At 47.3% G+C, this 17,243-nt stretch overlaps 1 protein-coding gene across 1 annotated transcript; it reads left to right on the top strand.

Moving 5' to 3' along the window:
- Nucleotides 1-239: 239 nt before the first annotated feature.
- Nucleotides 240-15,996, top strand: LIN28A (lin-28 homolog A). Its single transcript, XM_001504089.5, has 4 exons — nt 240-927; nt 1,394-1,578; nt 12,130-12,314; nt 13,107-15,996. The coding sequence occupies exons 1-4, from the start codon at nt 897-899 to the stop codon at nt 13,321-13,323; spliced, it is 618 nt and encodes a 205-aa protein (XP_001504139.1). The 5' UTR covers nt 240-896; the 3' UTR covers nt 13,324-15,996.
- The last annotated feature ends 1,247 nt before the right edge of the window (nt 15,997-17,243 follow it).

Raw genomic sequence — 17,243 nt, 5'->3', positions numbered from 1 at the left:
GTCGGAAACTCGGAGGCAGAGACATTAAGTTAGGCAGAGACAGACAGACTTTGGGAGGTAATGCCTTGGTCAGGACTGGAGATCAGCCCTGCTGGGTCTCCAGCCTCCCCCCTGCTTCCCCATCCCAGGCTTCCTAGTGTCCTGAACTCCAGGTCTATCTAAGCACACGGGGGTGGGGGGTGAGGGCGGGTCAGCGCCAAGCAGCCGGGTCAGCTCCGAGGCCTGAAGGGGAAGGGAGGGGGAGGGGAGCGTAAGGGCTGGGGGAGGGGGAGGGCTCATCCATTTCTCCCTTGACAGGTGGTTTGTGTCTCTGATTGGCCAGCGCTGCCAGGCTCACACCTCCCTCCCCCAACTCTCTGGAATGTATAATTATCTGCGCGGGGGGTGGGGGTGGTGTGTGAGTGTGTGTGGGAGCAGTCACATGGTTTTAAAACTACCCCCCCACACACACAGGCCCCCCACCTGTATGCTGCTTTGGGGACCCCTACCGAGTCCTTAAAGTGCAGGATCCCAAATTCCGGGGTAGTCAATACTTCTAGGGCTGATGGCCCCCATCTCCAGATGTGTGTGTGGGGAGGGGGTGTCAAACCTCAAGGTTCTGAGAAGGGACACCCCAGAGGTGTCAGAGACCGCAGGGGTGGGGGAGGGCCGGAGCTGGAGCCGAGGGAAAGGGAGGGGAAAGGAGAGGGAGGGGAGGGGAGGGGGCTGCCCGCGGGGGGTTGGGTCATTGTCTTTTAGAATTTGGGAGCCTTTGAAAAGCCGTGGGCCCTCCCACCGCTATTGTGCTGGGGAAGATGTAGCAGCCTCTTCTCCGAGCCACCCCTTTGCCTCCGGACTTCTCTGGGGCCAGCAGCGGCCGGACCAGGGGCCCGGGGCCGCGGGCTCAGCCGACTACCATGGGCTCTGTGTCAAACCAGCAGTTTGCAGGTTCGAGCTGGGGACGTGGTGGGGACACCTTAGGCTGAAGGGGCACCCAGGAGCCACATAAAAGGGAGGTGGGGAAGTGTCCCCAGGCTGGCTGAAGGACCCCAAGTCCGGGTGGCCTCTTGCTTCAGGGGGCCACCTCTGGGGTAAGGAACCCTGGTGTCCCAGCGGCGTGCAGGCAAGGCTACAAGGGCAGGGGGGCAAAGAGAAGAGGAGGGACCTGTCTGGCCGTTTGTCCCCGGGCAGCATGTTGTGAGAAGAAGAGCAAAACTTTCGGGGCACCACTGGCCTCAGTGTAAGCCTGGGGAGCGCGGGAGGCTGCCAGGACAGCTCTTTTCTCACTGGCTGCTTGGTAGCTGCAGCCTGGGTGTCCACCCACGAGGGCTGGACATTGGGGTCTCCATCCTGGGTCTCCGAGAGGGCCCTCCAATTCCGTGGTCCCCCATCTGAGCGCCCTCCCAATCTCCAGGTGGCTGCGCCAAGGCGCCAGAGGAGTCGCAGGAGGACGCGGCCGGGCCCGCAGAGGAGCCCCAGCTGCTGCACGGTGCCGGCATCTGTAAGTGGTTCAACGTGCGCATGGGGTTCGGCTTCCTGTCCATGACCGCCCGCGCCGGGGTCGCGCTCGACCCCCCAGTGGATGTCTTTGTGCACCAGGTGAGACCGATTCTCGTAACTTTGCCGGGGGAAGGGGATGTTGGCGCGTATATCCTAGGGTAGGCGGAGGGACTTGGTATTGGATTGAGGGAGATAAGAGCCCTCATTGTGCGTTCCCATCTTTGCCACGGCACCCCAGTTCTGAGTCCCCGTTAATTCCAATGGGACAAGAATGCAGGCCAGAGCCGATTATAAGCACCCCTCCACCCCTTCCGGGAACCCCTCTGGTTTACCACGTGTCTGTTACCTCTTTCCCCTGGGAAGGGGGCAGGGGGCAGGGAGGTGACCCCATGTGGCAGAAACTAAGGTTGTATTGTGCTTGCCGGTGGGGGGAGGGCGAGCAGGCCAGTCAGGGAAGCACATGCCTGGCCAGATCAGGGCCCTGAGCGCCCAGCGCCTTTCACTAACGTGTGAATGGAGCTCCCCAGGAGAGAGAGAGGAAGGAAAGCCTACTCCAGGACCCAATGGTAGTAAAGCTGAGAAGTCAGCTGGGTCTCCTCACCCAGGTGGTCACCCAAAACTCAAGCCCTGGGGTCTGGTGGGTTTGGCAGATCCTTGAAGGATCTCTTTGGGGACTTGAAAACTCCTCCAGAGGACCTGTCTCAGGCACACAACACACTTCTCTGACTGTCCAATTTGGTGGCTTTTGCTGTCCAGTTCCTACTAGGAAGGAAAATCTAAGGAGCCCAGGCCCTAGATCCCTGGGCCAGGCTGGGAGGGAATTAGGTCGCAACCCCAAGTTCTCAGTTAAAGCAAGGCAACACAGTAGGGGTGAAATTCAGTGTCGCAGGGCAGGGGGTGGAGGGAGGCTAGCCTCTGGACCTATTCTCCTCAGCTTGGCATTTATGGCCCTAGACAGCCATTGATTGCTAGCCTAACATTCTTAGCCTCAAACAAGGAGTCAGAGACTTCACGTTTCCCTCCTCCCTGGCCTCCCCTTCCTCTCACCCCATCCTGAATATCTTAGAAGCATTCCGGTGGTCCTGGGACACCAGCCACCCCTAACAACCGTGTAAAGGAAGTTGCTGCCTGTGTCCCTTCCCCCTTTGGAGTTTAGGGCTGGACCTGGGAAGAAGAAATTGCTAATCCCAGGTCCAGGAGGTTGACACCCAGGCCGGGCAGGGAGGGGTTACTTCGGGGAGGTTGGCTTTAGGAGGTGTGGGGGAGGGGAAAGGAGGATGTGGGGATTAAGGGTTGGAGCCTGAGGGATGGTATTCTGGAGGGGGAGGGGTGGAGAAGGGAGATGGTGGGTGGACTGGTTGGAAGCAGCAGGGAAGTCTCGGAACACAGCTCTCAGTGAGGACGTAGAGTTGGGGGATAGAGGATGCAGGGAGATGGGGACCCGCCAGTTAATGTTGGCAACTTGGGGTCACTGGGATACTCAAACATCTGCCAGGAGGGCCTGCAAAGAATGCTTACCTACCCTCTTGCTGCACCCTGTTCTACGCCCCTTACCCCATCAGACATCTAGTTCTGGCTGGTAGCTTTGCCCCCTTCCTGTCTCATTTACATATGTGAATGATAACCCACAGGAAGTAATTGTGGGAGAAAGAAGGGAATTGGCCTCTTTAGATCTATTAAATCACTTTATTACAGGAACCACCTTTGAATGGCCCTCCACAGCGGGGTGGCCAGCTCCCCTACTCTCCCATTTATCTGATCACAAAGAGATTAAAATCTCTCCTGGTCTGGAGATAGACTGGACAGCTTCCCCAATTTTGGGAGGCTTGGAATAAGAGTCAGACCCAACATTTTCTTGCCTTCCTTCTAAAGGCTGCTAAATAGGGAGGGGCTGAAGGGAATGTAGCCCCTCGTCATCTAGGATTCCTTAGTGATATCCAAATCCCGAGGAAGGTTTTCCTGAGCAAATGGACCCATGCCTCAGCCCACTTAAACAGGATCGAAAGCAACTGAAAGTCTTGCATGGCATAGAGGAAAGCAGGGACCTTCCGGCTTGGGGAGTAGAGCCCACAACAAGCCTTTTCAGATGGGTTAGCTGGGAGATGATCTGGACTTTGGGGTTTTTGAATGTCTGGGGGCAGTCCACAGTTGAATAAGTTATCAGGAGGGAGTTGAACTGGGACAGGAGTCAAGAATTTGTAACCTCACTACTACCACCACCACCACTTCCCGCCTCAAACAGTCACAGGATACTGATGGAAATTCCCTGAGCCTTACCCGGTAGCTCTGTCTTTATGAGAGCACATGGCTGGAGCTTAAGTTGATCCTCAAACCCGACTGCAGCAGTAAGTTAGACTAGTGATTCCAGTCCCTGCACTTGAGAAATCTGAAATAACTCTGGAAATCTAATGTAGATGCAGGATGATCCCTAAAAATTGTTCTGGGGAAGAAAGTGTTCCCAAAGTGGAGGGAGGGTAAGACATTTCTCTTTAATAAGAAAACCTCCCCTTCTTTTGCTGCTGGTGGTGAGCACTCCGGAGTTGGGGTGTCCGTGGTGAGAAGGATAATTGTCCTAAGAAAACATCTGCCAAGGGAGAGGATCAAGGGAGTCTTTCTAAGGAGAGAGGAAGGAGGAAAGCAGTTTAACATTTCCTTTTCCCTGCAAGATTGGGTCTTTTGGTTCCCAACACACTGTTCACTGCTCCCTCAAACAATTTACGCCCCCCCAGGAGTGGGAAAGAAAACCCACCCTTAGCCTTTAAAGAAACCAAACAAACCAGAAAGCAAGATTTCTCAAAGCCTTTTATGCAGCCACAAGTCTTCGGATCTAGAACTCGCTGCCTGTCCCTGGGGTGTAAGCGAATTTAAGAATGATAATAAAGGCAGACAGCCAGCCCTTAAATCAAGGTTTATCAACCTCAGCACTACTGACATATTTTGAGCAGAATAAGTCCTCGTTCTGGGCATCCCTCAGTTGTGGCAACCAGAAATGTCTCTAGACATTGCCAAATGAAACACAATTATACAGGGGAAGCTGGATCAAGAGAGAGCTAAACCATCTCCTGTTTTCCTGAGATTGACCAAGAATTCTGAGCACTCTGTGGCCATTTTAAGAGTTTGGGCTTAACTCATGCTTCCTGGGGCTCAACTTCCAAACTCCCAAGATTTGTAGAAATTTGAAAATGAGAAAAAGGCTCCCTGCTTTCTCCTGCAGCTCCTCAGAACTCAAATATGTTTAAAATGGCTTTCTGGCTAAAATGCTGTGTTAGAAGGCTTGGAGGCAAAAGAAGAGCCCAAATTTGACCCAGGGACTGAGTTTGGGTTAGGCGAAAAAGTTTTCAGTACTAACTGTTGAAACTGCTGAAGCCATGAGGCTTCCTTTTTCTGAATGGATGATTGTGGGAGGTGAGAGCAACTCCAGGCAATGTCCAGATTAGGACTCTGGGGTTTGGGGGGAGGGGAGAATGTAAAGGGATCTTTCTCACCTGGTTTATAACCTTACTGGTGCCTCTGATTACTCACTTCATGTCTAGTTAGTGATACACTTGTTTATTCTCTCCCCTAACTAACCTGTAAGCTCTTTGAAAAGAGGGACTAGCTGTCTTAGTTTTCTAGTACACACATGGAGGGCTGAAGAAATGAACAGGAAGGAGTAAAGGGCTCCTGAAGAATCAGGAGTACACTAACGGTTTGGGGTCTTTGTCAACAGAGGTCTTCCTTTAGAGAAACAGACAGGAGATAGGGAAGGAATGTTAACTGATAGCTGCTCTTTCTGGACTAGTGTCTAGAATGGTTGTGGTTGAATCCTAGAGAGGATCCTCTTGTTTTTGTTCATGGACTGGAAACTATGGGTTTGGTGGTCATTCATTAGTCATTTCATTTCCATCTTAACAGGAAAAATCTGATTTTTTTTAAGTGAATCACTTTGATTTTTAGAAAGTTGGTAGAGACTACATGGGTTAGTTTAAGCAATTTGAGATCTTCTTGGGTCCTCTTTCTGAGGAAACATGCTTTCTACACAATGTCCCAAGAAAAGGTTGTGCCACCATCCTAAGCGAAGCTTCCAAGATGAGAAACTTGTACCTTGTAGTTGGTGGCACTACTGCTTGCCCTGTAAATGGTTTTCAGAGACTTGACCCAGGGCTAAGTCACATCTCAACATTCCTAATTCCACTGTCACTCTCCCTACTCTACTGGAATTCCCTGTTTTGGGGGAAAACTGCCCAAGGCAAAACCTCCACTCCTTCTTCCTGCAGGCAGGAATAACAATTACATTCTATGTTAAGTCCGCCTGGGAGGGCAGAGGAGGTGGAGGAGGAGAAGGAGAAAACTTTCAAGAATAGTCTGCAATTAGCACAGACTAATTTTAAATTATCTCAGTTTGGAGTTACTTAATTCAAAGAGGAAACCAAAGTCCAAGGAGAATGAATGGCTTTTGTCAACAGTAGAGCACAACTGGGTTTCTGGCTTAAAACTCCAGGATCCTTTCTTCGGCACCCCTTGAATGGGTGAGGGCTGGGTGAGAAGTAAGCCCTCCATCTTTATAGGGACCCACCCTGGGCTGCGTCCTCATTAGAGTTCAGTCCCTTTGAAACTCCTTCCTAAGTACAGAGGGGAACTGCCCTAAGGAGCTGGGAGATAAATTTAGCTGAAGTCTTGTTTGCAGTTCGGAACCAAGCAGCTCCTTCCGTTCTTCCTGCTCCTTGCTCCCTCAGGCTCCCTTTGTAGAGACTAGGCTGATGAGCAGCACCATCTGGTGGAGAACTCCAGGCAGGAGCTGGTGGTCCTGGCCGTGTTTGAGCAGAGGTGATGTGGGGGGTTGTCTGCTTGCAGACTTTGATTCTGGACACATCTCTTTCCCCCACCCTCCCTGACACACACCATCAAATAAATGGCTTCTGGGAGAACTGGTTGGTTTCCTAGCCCTACCAAACCCTTCAGGAATGAGGCCCAGGATGGACTGTGAGGATACCTCAGGACTGAGTCATTAAAATGACTTTCATCTGCCTTTTATTTTTTAAATATAGCTACCAGGAAATTTTAATATATATATATATATATGCAAATTGTATTATTGCATAACCCTGGCTATAGGGTAAGGCTGGTTGCAATCGGCCCCTCTGCCTCTCACTGTGAATTTGTGCTTAACCCCTCTGTCTCCAGGACCTCAGCTTTAACATGGGGTTATAAGAAGGCCTACCCCACAGGTTTGGCGTGAGGCTTAAATGCATTACAACATGTAAAGTGCTTAGAACATTGCTTAGCCTGTAGTAAGCATAATAAATATTAGTAATTTTGGATAGCAGAGAACTTAGTTTAATCCAAAAATGTTTGTGCACAGCTAGGCACCTAGAACTGAGGGTATAGCCATGCACTTTATTGTCTTGAGCTAGAATGGCGCTGGGTGTTGCAGAAAAGCCAGGAACCCCAATTTCGATCCCTGCGACCAAAGCAAGTATCCTGAAATTTTGACTCTGGGCCACTTCTGTAGAAAGGAGTCATGTGACTAAAATGGGCAATGTTGGAGTTGGATGGGACCTGGTTATCATTAAGTCTGATCCCCCGCTTTTACAAATAGTTAAGAGCCAGAGCTCGTCCAGGTTTCATAGAGCAAGTTGAGGGAAACTCAAGTTGCAGTGTACTTTTTAGTCTTCCACATTGCCTGTGTGACCCTAAGGTCTCGTCTATCTCTAAACTTAGAAAAGCATAAGTTGATGCTGAGGGAAGGTTAGAGTAGGTAGTGGTGAGGTATTTAGGGAGCAGAAGGCCTAAGTCCTTCAGGACCATCCAAAAAAAAGTACCTCTTGCAACTTTTCTGCCTGATTAAATGCCATCTTCCCCATGCAGTTGGCTACCACCCTCCTACCTATAACAAGTTAGGAAAGGAAGATGGGAGGCCTGCCTCCCCGACTCATCTTTAAAATAATTTATCTGGGTAAATAACCCTAATTCAGGTTCCTGTGTAAAGGCTTTGACTGAAGGCAGCTGAGGGGATGGGGTCCTGTGTAGTTCGATCCCTGGAAGGGTGAGATGGCAGGTCAAAGAGAAGGAAAGATGGCTGCTGGTAGTGACTTTGGCAGACCCAGCAAGCTTGAGTGGGGAGGAAAGGTGTCTCTGTATCCATTTCTCTCACGGTGACCATAACCCCAACGTGGAGAGGAAGGAAGGAACTGGATAAGTGTGGTGAATGAGCGGGGCGGGGGGGGGGGGGAGTGTCGGTGGAATCTGCAGCCTCTGGAACTCCAGGAATCTGCCCACCAGAACCAACCAGTGTCAACTCTTTGTTTCCTCGGGCTGGGCTCTATTGGGGGAGCTCAAGCCTTGCCCCTCCCCCTAAGGCCTTTTCTTTTTTGGAGGGGATGGGGAGAGCAGCAGGGCCCTGCTTTGTGTGTGGTTGGGGGTGGGGTGGGGGTGGGAGCAAGAATTTCAGGCTCCTTTCTGATGCAGGCCCTGTGAGGCCAGCTCAGTGGGGTTGCACAGTGATTACCTATCTGATAAGAGAAGAATTCAAACTATGTGTTGTAGAAAGGGGCGGGAGGGGGGCGGATCCAGGAGCCACCCCTGGAGACCACCAGTCGAAATCTCAACTGGTTTTGGTGAGGTGCCTGCAAGGTTTTTGGTTTGTTTTTACCTCTTCAAAAATCTTAAACAGACCTCAAATCCTCCAATGATGGAGTGGGTGACCTGAGAGGACTGGTCAATTTCATATTGTCCCCATTTATATCCCCCCGCCGCCCCGTCCTCCTCACACTAAGCCTGTGAGGTGTAGCTGGAGGAGAGTGCTACCTTCAGTAAACTGGAGTGCAGAGGGGATTTTTTCTGTTTCCACAGATGGTAATAAAAACCAGAGTCAAGATTTCAAGTCTCTTGACACTTGGTCCTCACTGTTACCCTGCCCTGATCCAGTCCGAAGAGGTTGATAATTGCCCCTCACTGAAGATTTACGTGTGGCAGGCTATGTTTTAACTACTTCTCATGCGTGAAATCTCAAGCACCACCATAAAATTAGTATTTACTCCATTTTTCAGGTTAGCACAGAAAGGAGGGAACAGGCCCTCAGACTCCAAACCTTTGTTCTTAATCACTTATCTGCTGGATCACAGGTAGAACTGGGAACGTCTGAGCCTCAGAGCCAACTAGGCAAATGGGAGAAGCTGGGATTACTTGGGTCAAGAATGCTCTTGGTCTGGCTCCTCCAGCCCCTCCTGACCCACTGGCTTGTCCCCGCTCAGGAAGACACAAGTCAGATCTTCAAATTCAGGGTAGTTACTGAGCAACAGGGGAGGGGAAAGGGCCTTTCACCTTTTTCTGCAGTGTTTTTATTTCCTGCTCTAAGGTTCTACCCCCTCCCTCACCTCAACATTAGAGTGGGGGAGGGGAGTCAGCATGTCCCTGGCTGTTCCTGTGGGAATAAAAAGTGAAAGGATCTCCAACCTTTGGAATGTTTCTGTGATGGGACTGGTGGACGAAAGCTGCAGATAAGGATACATGGCGTATTTGTTGAGCACATTCTTGATGTTTCCATGCCTGCATAATCTTCATTAGAGCCTTCGGTACATAGTTTACTATTAGCCCATTCTCTCTGAAGGATCTGAGGCCCAGAGGTGAATGACTGACCAAGGTCACGCAGCCACAAATTGAAGAACCAGCAGTTCATGAACCCAAGCCTGTGCTCTTAACCAATTACCTCAATGGAAGTTTTGTCTTAAGCGGTACCATCCAAATTAGAATGTAAATGAGGAACTGGGGATCCCATCTGGCTAAAGAGCATGTTTTACCTAAGTCCCAGTTTGAAATATATCCCCCCTCCCCCCACAGCCACCAGCATAAAATACTGATGCCGCTTATTCATGTTCTCTCAAGCTAGGACTAGGTGCAAAGCGATCTCTTTTGCTTCTCTGAACCCCATTTTCTATGATGACTGCACCTTGTTGAAATTTGACACGTTCTTTGGATGTTTCACTATAATGGAGGAAGTCGTGGTGAAGTCTATTCAGGGTAGGCTCTGGGAGAAGCTTTCACCTCCACTAATGTGTTGCCGTTGATGCAGTAAGTGGTAAGGTGGAATGGGCTGTGAGCTTTAGATCAGGAACCCTGGGTTCTTCTGACCCTGGTTTTACCATTCAACTAGCTGTGTGAATAACTCTTCTTTTTTCTTTTTTTGAAGGCTGCCAGGCTCTTTGCAAGTGTCAATATTTTTAAACTTTGGTATGAACATCCAGTGTTTTAATGGGATTGTTCCACATATTATTCTAAATCTTTTTCCTTTTAACAATACTGTCTGGTTATCTTTTTAAGTCACATAATTAAAATCTACCTCCTTGTTCATTAATTTATCCAAAAATGTGCTCGGCACTATTTAGGTTTCAAAATGCAGAAGCGAACATAATGGCTGCATGGTATATTTTTTTAACCAATGTGATATTGAACATAGGTGTCATGCTAAGTCCTCCTGCAAATTACCTACTTATATTCTGTTCAGTAACTTTTTTCTTACTAATTTATAGGAGCTCTTTTTTTTTTAAGATTGGCACCTGAGCTAACAACTGTTTCCAATCTTTTTTTTTCTGCTTTTTCTCCCCAAATCCCCCCAGTACATAGCTGTATATTTTATTTTATTTATTTATTTATTTATTTGAGGAAGACTAGCCCTGAGCTCACATCCATGCCCATCTTCCTCTACTTTATATGTGGGATGCCTACCACAGCATGGCTTGCCAAGTGGTGCCATGTCTGGCGCCCGGGATCCTAACCCGCGAACCCTGGGCTGCTGAAGCAGAGTGTGCCAACTTAACCACTCGGCTATGGGGTCGGCCCCTATAGTAGCTTTTTGTAGTTTTATCAGTCTAATTATCTGTCTTGACTTTTAAGTTTTTGGGGTTTTGTTTAACATTTAGATGTTTAATTCTGCCAGAATGTATTTTGCATACATATGACATAAAGTATAGAATTCTGGTTTCATTTCCAAACGAATAGCTAATTTTCTCAACCGAATTTATTGAATTGTTTTCCTCACCTTCTGATTTCTCCATGTATACTTGGATCTCCTAGCGGACTTCCCCTTATAATCTACTGATCCATCTGCTTGAGTCATACTCTTTACATCAGCTTTCAGCAACATTATTTTGATATCATTTCAAACTTGGAAAAAGGTTGCAAGGATAGTACTAAAAACTCCCATATAACCTTTACCCAGATTCATCAATTCTTAACATTTGGTCCCATTTTCTTTATCATTCTTTTTCTTTGTGCTGATAACATTCTTTTTTTCTTCTTAACCAAAAGTTGCAGACATGAAGCACCTTTATCTCTAAGTATTTCAGTGTGTATTTTCTAAAATAGGGTCATCCTCTTACATAATCTCAGTATAATGATTAAAATCAGGGAATTTGACATTGACACATTTGTCTACATTCCATATGCAACTTTTGTCAATTGTCCTATTTTTTCCTGTTCCAAGATCCAATCCAGGATCATGCGTTGCATTTAATTGTTCAGTTTCTTTACTTCTTCAGGCTTTGTTGTTCACGACCTTGACATTTTATATTTTACAATTTTAAATTTGTTGATTCTTAATAAATGCTGTGTTTAAGAATTTTCCAAGGCCAGCCTGGTGGCGTAGTGGTTAAATTCACACATTCTGCTTGGGCAGACCAGGCAGGGTTTGCTGGTTCGGAGCCTGGGTGCAGAACTACACACAGCTCATGAAGCCACGCTGTGGTGGTGTCCCACGTAGAAGAACTAGAACTTTACAACTAGGATATACAACTATGTACTGGGGCTTTCAAAAGAAAAAAAAGGAAGATTGGCAACAGATGTTAGCTCAAGGCCAATCTTCCTCGCCCAAAAAACATAAAAGAAAATTTTCCTTCTGTTCTATTTTACTTAGAACTTTAAATGAGAATAGCTGCAAAAAATGCTATGGCATCTGTTAACATAATGATTGTTCTTTGTTAATGTCATGTAGATTTCTTATTCTTTTTTTTTTTAAGTGTGCTTTTTTGTCGAAGAAGATTGGCCCTGAGCTAACTTCTGTTGCCAATCTTCCTCTCTTTTTCCCCCACCTCAAAGCCCCAGTACATAGTTGTATATCCTAGTTGTAGATCATTCTAATTCTTCTATGTCAGATGCCTCCACAGCATGGCTTGATGTGTGGTGCCTAGGTCTGCGCCCAGGATCCAAACCAGCAAACCCCAAGCTTCCCAGGCAGAGTGTGTAAACCCAACCACTCAGCCATGGGGTGGCCCCTAGATTTCTTGTTCTTAATTGTCTCTTGAGTCACAGTTTATTTACTGATAAAATGAAAGTGTTAAGGGCTGGCCCTGGGGCCGAGCGCTTAAGTTCGCACGCTCCGCTGCAGGCGGCCCAGTGTTTCATTGGTTCGAATCCTGGGCGCGGACATGGCACTGCTCATCAAACCACACTGAGGCAGCATCCCACATGCCACAACTAGAAGGACCCACAACGAAGAATATACAACTATGTACCGGGGGGCTTTGGGGAGAAAAAGGAAAAAATAAAATCTTTAAAAAAAAAAAATGAAAGTTATCACACTTGTTCTTCCTACTTGACAGGAATAGGTGTATGCAGTTTTCTATTTGTTTTTGTTGTGATGATAACGTTAAAATCTACCATGTTTCCCTTCCCCAGAGTAAGCTGCACATGGAGGGCTTCCGGAGCTTGAAGGAGGGTGAGGCAGTGGAGTTCACCTTTAAGAAGTCTGCTAAGGGCCTGGAATCTATTCGAGTCACTGGCCCTGGTGGGGTGTTCTGTATTGGGAGTGAGAGGCGGCCAAAAGGGAAGAACCTGCAGAAGCGCAGATCAAAGGGAGACAGGTATGGATTGAGAGGCAGCTTATGGAGGTTGATAGGGACATGCTGGGGATGAGGATAACTCTCCTAATCTTGCCCCTTTCTAGGACCAGGTTGCCAAACATAAAATGAAGGCTGTGGTCCCTGGCAACATCTGGTGGTGGGGTACCTGCTGTGGATGTGGGAGACAAGGAGAGGGCAGTATGTGAGGAGGGCACTTGAGATGACCTAGCCTTCTATTTAAGACAAGTAATTTTGCTCTGTGAGCTCTAGCCTCGATTAAGTAGAGTCCGTGATACAAACCTCTCTTGATTATTTTAGAACTAAAGGAGACCACAGATGTGAAAGTATAAGTGGCCGGGACAAGATGGTGTATCTGTATCTGTTGCTTCTTCAGGTCTCCAAATGGCTGGTTTCTTTCATCTTAGCTCTGTGCTCTAACAGATCATATAGTCTGACTCCTTCAATTTCTTCTATATTTTTAATGAATGACAGGTACCATTTTTTAAGGGTATTGTCAAGTCTTAACCTGTCCCCCAAATTGCAGTTGCCAGTTGAGGTCTGTGATTTCTATTCTTGATATCTCGGTATTTCCAAGTTGACATGAATCTGAAGATATCATCTAGACAATTACAGACTTGTAAAGGACTTGAAGATACCTAGTCATATTCCTCCTTTTTTAAGTGGGGAAATTGGTTTTCGGGAAGGGTAGTGAGTTTAGTAAGAACCTGGACCAGAGCCCCAGGTGTCCTCACTCAGGAAGGCTTCTGATCTCTTCTCACTTTCTCTCATCTTGACCATCTTGCTTTGACCTAGGTGCTACAACTGTGGAGGTTTAGACCATCATGCCAAGGAATGCAAGCTGCCACCCCAGCCTAAGAAGTGCCACTTCTGCCAGAGCATCAGCCATATGGTGGCCTCGTGTCCACTGAAGGCCCAGCAAGCCCCCAGCTCACAGGGAAAACCAGGCTACTATCGGGAGGAAGAAGAGGAGGTCCATAGCCCTGCCCTGCTCCCAGAGGCCCAGAATTGAGCACAGTGGGTGGGGGCTATCCTTTTTGCGATCAGAAAGTTTTGAGGAGCAGGCATCAATCGGCAGAGTGGAGAAAGTGGGGAACAGGGTGGGTAGGGGGTAGCTGGCACTGCCATGTATCTCAGGCCGGAGTTCACAGCATCACCCCCTCTTCCCTTTTGGTGAGAGGAAGGGGTGAGGCAAAGGAACTCCAACCGCGCTCTATCCAAATGCACATGAGGGCTTGGGGGAGGGGCAACCCTCTCTGCATGCTTTATCTGAGTCTCCACCTCCATAATCTCTAGCTTTCGAACATGACCTGGACAGGGAAGTTCTTTTCCCTTCAAAGAAGGATACGTAATAATATTTCCCACGGCAGAGTAAAAAATTGAGCATGAGACCAGACGGATGGACCCTACCCACAAGCCACTACATTCTATCGGGAGGGAATCTCTCAGGGGTAAGGCAGGGTTTTTCCACGTCTTTTCCCTCATAACCCACTCTTGGGATAAGGTGCTGAGAATTGTCCCAAGCAGTAGGTTGTGACATAGGCAAAAGAGGTGGCTTGGGGAACAGCTGCAGACCCTCTGCTCCTAAGTTCACTCCCACCCCATTCTGGGCCAATACAATTTTATTTATTTGCTCCCTTGGATGGATAACTGCACCTTGGGTCCCACTTTCTCCAGGATGCCAACTGCACTAGCTGTGTGCGAATGACGTATCTTGTGCATTTAACTTTTTTTCTTAATATAAATATTCTGGTTTTGTATTTTTGTGTATTTTAATCTAAGGCCCTCCTTCCTGCACTGTGTTCTCAGGTACATGAGCAATCTCAGGGATGAGTCGGCAGCAGCTCCAGGTCTGCACAGCAGGCATACTTTTTGTTGTATCACCAGGGAGAACAACTATTTGGAGTGCACAGCCTATTGAACTACCTCATTTTTGCCAATTAGAGCCGGCTTTTCTGCCACAGTGTCCTTGAAACCCCTCCACTGTCAAGGTTTCATGGGAGACTAGGTTTTAACTGGGTTGCCCCATGATTTGATCTCCTACTGGAAGATTGGAAATTGGTCTGAACAGGAAAAGCTGGTGCAGAGAGGTTAGGAGAGGTTGGGCCAGGGGAAAGGCCCAGCGGGGAAGCCAAGGTTACGTGAGAGGTGTCCATATATGTGACAGGATTCCTGTTCCTGACCTCTGATCCCAGGGCATGGGACTCAGTTTACATACCAGATCCATCCTTCAGTGGATTGGGCTAGGCCTACCATGCACAACAGGGTGTGTTTTTTGTAAAAAATGTGAGTTGGTAACAATAGGTTTTAAGAACGATAACCTCTGTACCCATCTTGAGCTGCCCAGGGATGGATAAATGAAGCAAGAACAAAATCCTTAACCTTTAACAGTTCTGGGCTTTTCCTCCTTGGCTTCCAGAGAGACCACAGCAATGGCTCCTTTGTGGTGCCTAGAGCCAGCATCCTGCCCTGCTGCACCAGTGATGTGTGCTGTGGTAGCTAAAGGAGAAAAGGGGGTTTCGTCTACATGCTGTGAGATCACCGCAAACCTACCTCACCGTGTTGAAACGGGGCAAATGCAATAGACCGCATTGGGTGATGTGTGTCTGATCTGGGTTCTTGTCTCCCCCAATTGCTGCCCCCCTCTAGTTATTGTATTTGTCTGGGCTTTGTAGGTCTTCACAAGTAGCTGATTTGGTGATTGCTAGGTGGCCTAGTTTTGTGTTAATATAATGTGTTGGTCTTCTCCGTGTTCTTTTGGGGTTTTGTTTACAAACTTCTTTTTGTATTGAGAAAAATAGCCAAAGCATCTTTGACAAAAGGTTCTGCACCAGGCAAAAGGATCTGAAATGTAAGCTTGGGGACCCTTCTTGAAGTGGGGGGGATCTTGAACCATCCTTTCTTTTGTGTTTCCCTTCTCCTATATCCTATTTTGGACTGTATCTTCTGTCCTTAAAAGCTTGATTCCTACCCTACCCCTCTCTCTACTCCACCCCCCCAAAAAGCCCATATACCTATGCATTTAATTTGTGGGTGTCTCCGCAACTCTTAAATGTTTTGTGCAAAAATCCTGAAGAAGCTAAGAATACTCCACCCCTCGTTCCAGTCAGGACCATTCCTTTATGTGATTCATGCCAAACACTTAGATTGCTGTGTTTAGATGGATCAAACCTACTTTAATCCCTAATCCTAGGGTAGAAAGAAGCAATGAGGCGGCTTTCCACGTAGAAGGCGGGCTTGGGAGACCAAAGAAGGGAAGATGAATGTATATCCAAGTCACTCAGGAAACTTTTATGCAGGTGCAAGAAACTTATGTCAAAGTGGCCACAAGATTGTTTAATAGGAGACGAACGAATGTAACTCCATGTTTACTGCTAGAAACCAAAGCTTTGTGTGAAATCTTGAATTTATGGGGAGGGAGGGAGGGTAAAAAAGCATGTACCTGTCTGTTCTTTCCCTGAACCCTTGCCCTCATTCCTGAATTGCAGGAGACTAAGCCCCCTTGGGCTTTGGTGACCCTGTCACTGGGGAGTGTTTATGTGATGGCTGATTTTGCTGTGCCAGGTACTTCCTTTACCATTTGCTATCATTTTGTAACACACATGCTGACCCTTTTTCCTTCCCCTCACTTTTCCCTGAGAAAATACAATGAATAAATAAAGACTTATTGGTACTGAAATCGTCATTTCTTTGTTAGATATTTACGGTGATTTTCTCTTCCTGTAATTCCCACCTTCTTGGATTGGGACTCCGAAGTCACAGAAGAACCCATTAGGTACTCTGTTCAGCCATTTTGTGAGGAATGAATCTTGAAAGTTCAGTCCTCTTAGCACCTCATTACAGTGAATTTTTGTTTCTAGTTAAGGCCTCTTGTCCTTTGCTTGGAAGCTGCCACATTGAAAAGGGGATTAGGGGCTTGGCATGCATAAGAATGGGGTTGCCTGTGCCACTGACTGGGATGAAAGGATGGGGCCATGGCTTGGGGCATGAGACCCTAATAATACTTTGTCCGCTGCTCCTCAAAGCCCTTTACAAATCTTAATTAATTAACCCCCTGCAGCACCCCAGGGAGAAAAGTATGTGAAACTGGGGAAGTTGAGGCCAGAGGAGGTATCTTGACTAACTATAAACACGTTAACATTTTATTTGAGCCCAAGTTTGCTGGCCTTCTAATGAACAATGTATTTTTAAACTTCCAGCTCCCCCTAAGGGAAGGAGGATTTAAAAAGGAAAAAGTTTTTGACTAGAGGTATACCAACTATTACACAAAGTGCAGGGAAACATCAGCAGGACAAGGGTAAGAAGTTTCCTCACCCTCTCCCAGGACTTTGTGCCAAAAGTCAAAGCCGACCATGGAAGCTGCTAAAAGTAACAAACTACTACTACTGGGCTTCAGTAAATGGTCTTGCAAAAGGGAAGGAATCAGGCCCAAACTTACTTCCCAGCATGAGAAGCAGGAAGGATGGAAAAGTTTAAGACTCTTGATGGGTGGGTTACTCATCTCTAGCGCTTCCTTTGATCCCGTCACTCTGTTCAAAGTAGCCCTTTCGTTAGAAACAGTGGAAGACACAATGAATTGGGGGCTACCCGTGCAACCTCTCTCTTCCTTGCCTTGTTTCCTTGATGAAACTGCAACCCAAAGTGAGAAACTACAAGAAGGTTCTTTGAAAACTAGTTTTTTTTTTCCTGCTTTTTAATTTTGAGAAAATTGAACTCCCAATTTCTTTTGTGAGTCAGTGCCTCAAATCCCTGAAATGGTTTTCCTTAAAGGTTAAATCCCTCTTGATTTTCCTATCAGGGTTAAGTGATGGCCTTTCTGTTACTTTAGAAGTCATTCTTAGAGCAGAGCTCTTTTTGGCCTTACCCGTTTTCCGTTTCTTTGGGTAGGTCCTGAGAATGTGCAAATCCTAAAATCTGAGTGCCTTAAATCAG

This window comes from Equus caballus, chromosome 2 (assembly GCF_041296265.1).
Source record: "Equus caballus isolate H_3958 breed thoroughbred chromosome 2, TB-T2T, whole genome shotgun sequence".
NCBI lineage: Eukaryota > Metazoa > Chordata > Mammalia > Perissodactyla > Equidae > Equus > Equus caballus.
Note: the sequence above shows the minus strand (reverse complement) of the source record. Positions and strands in the feature narration are given on the sequence as shown.

Excerpts from the sequence above, each read along its gene's own strand:
- LIN28A (XM_001504089.5), top strand. The coding sequence starts at position 897 with ATGGGCTCTGTGTCAAACCAGCAGTTTGCAG. Across the intron at positions 1,579-12,129 it reads TGGATGTCTTTGTGCACCAG|AGTAAGCTGCACATGGAGGG; the intron begins GTGAGACCGATT and ends TCCCTTCCCCAG. Across the intron at positions 12,315-13,106 it reads CGCAGATCAAAGGGAGACAG|GTGCTACAACTGTGGAGGTT; the intron begins GTATGGATTGAG and ends GCTTTGACCTAG.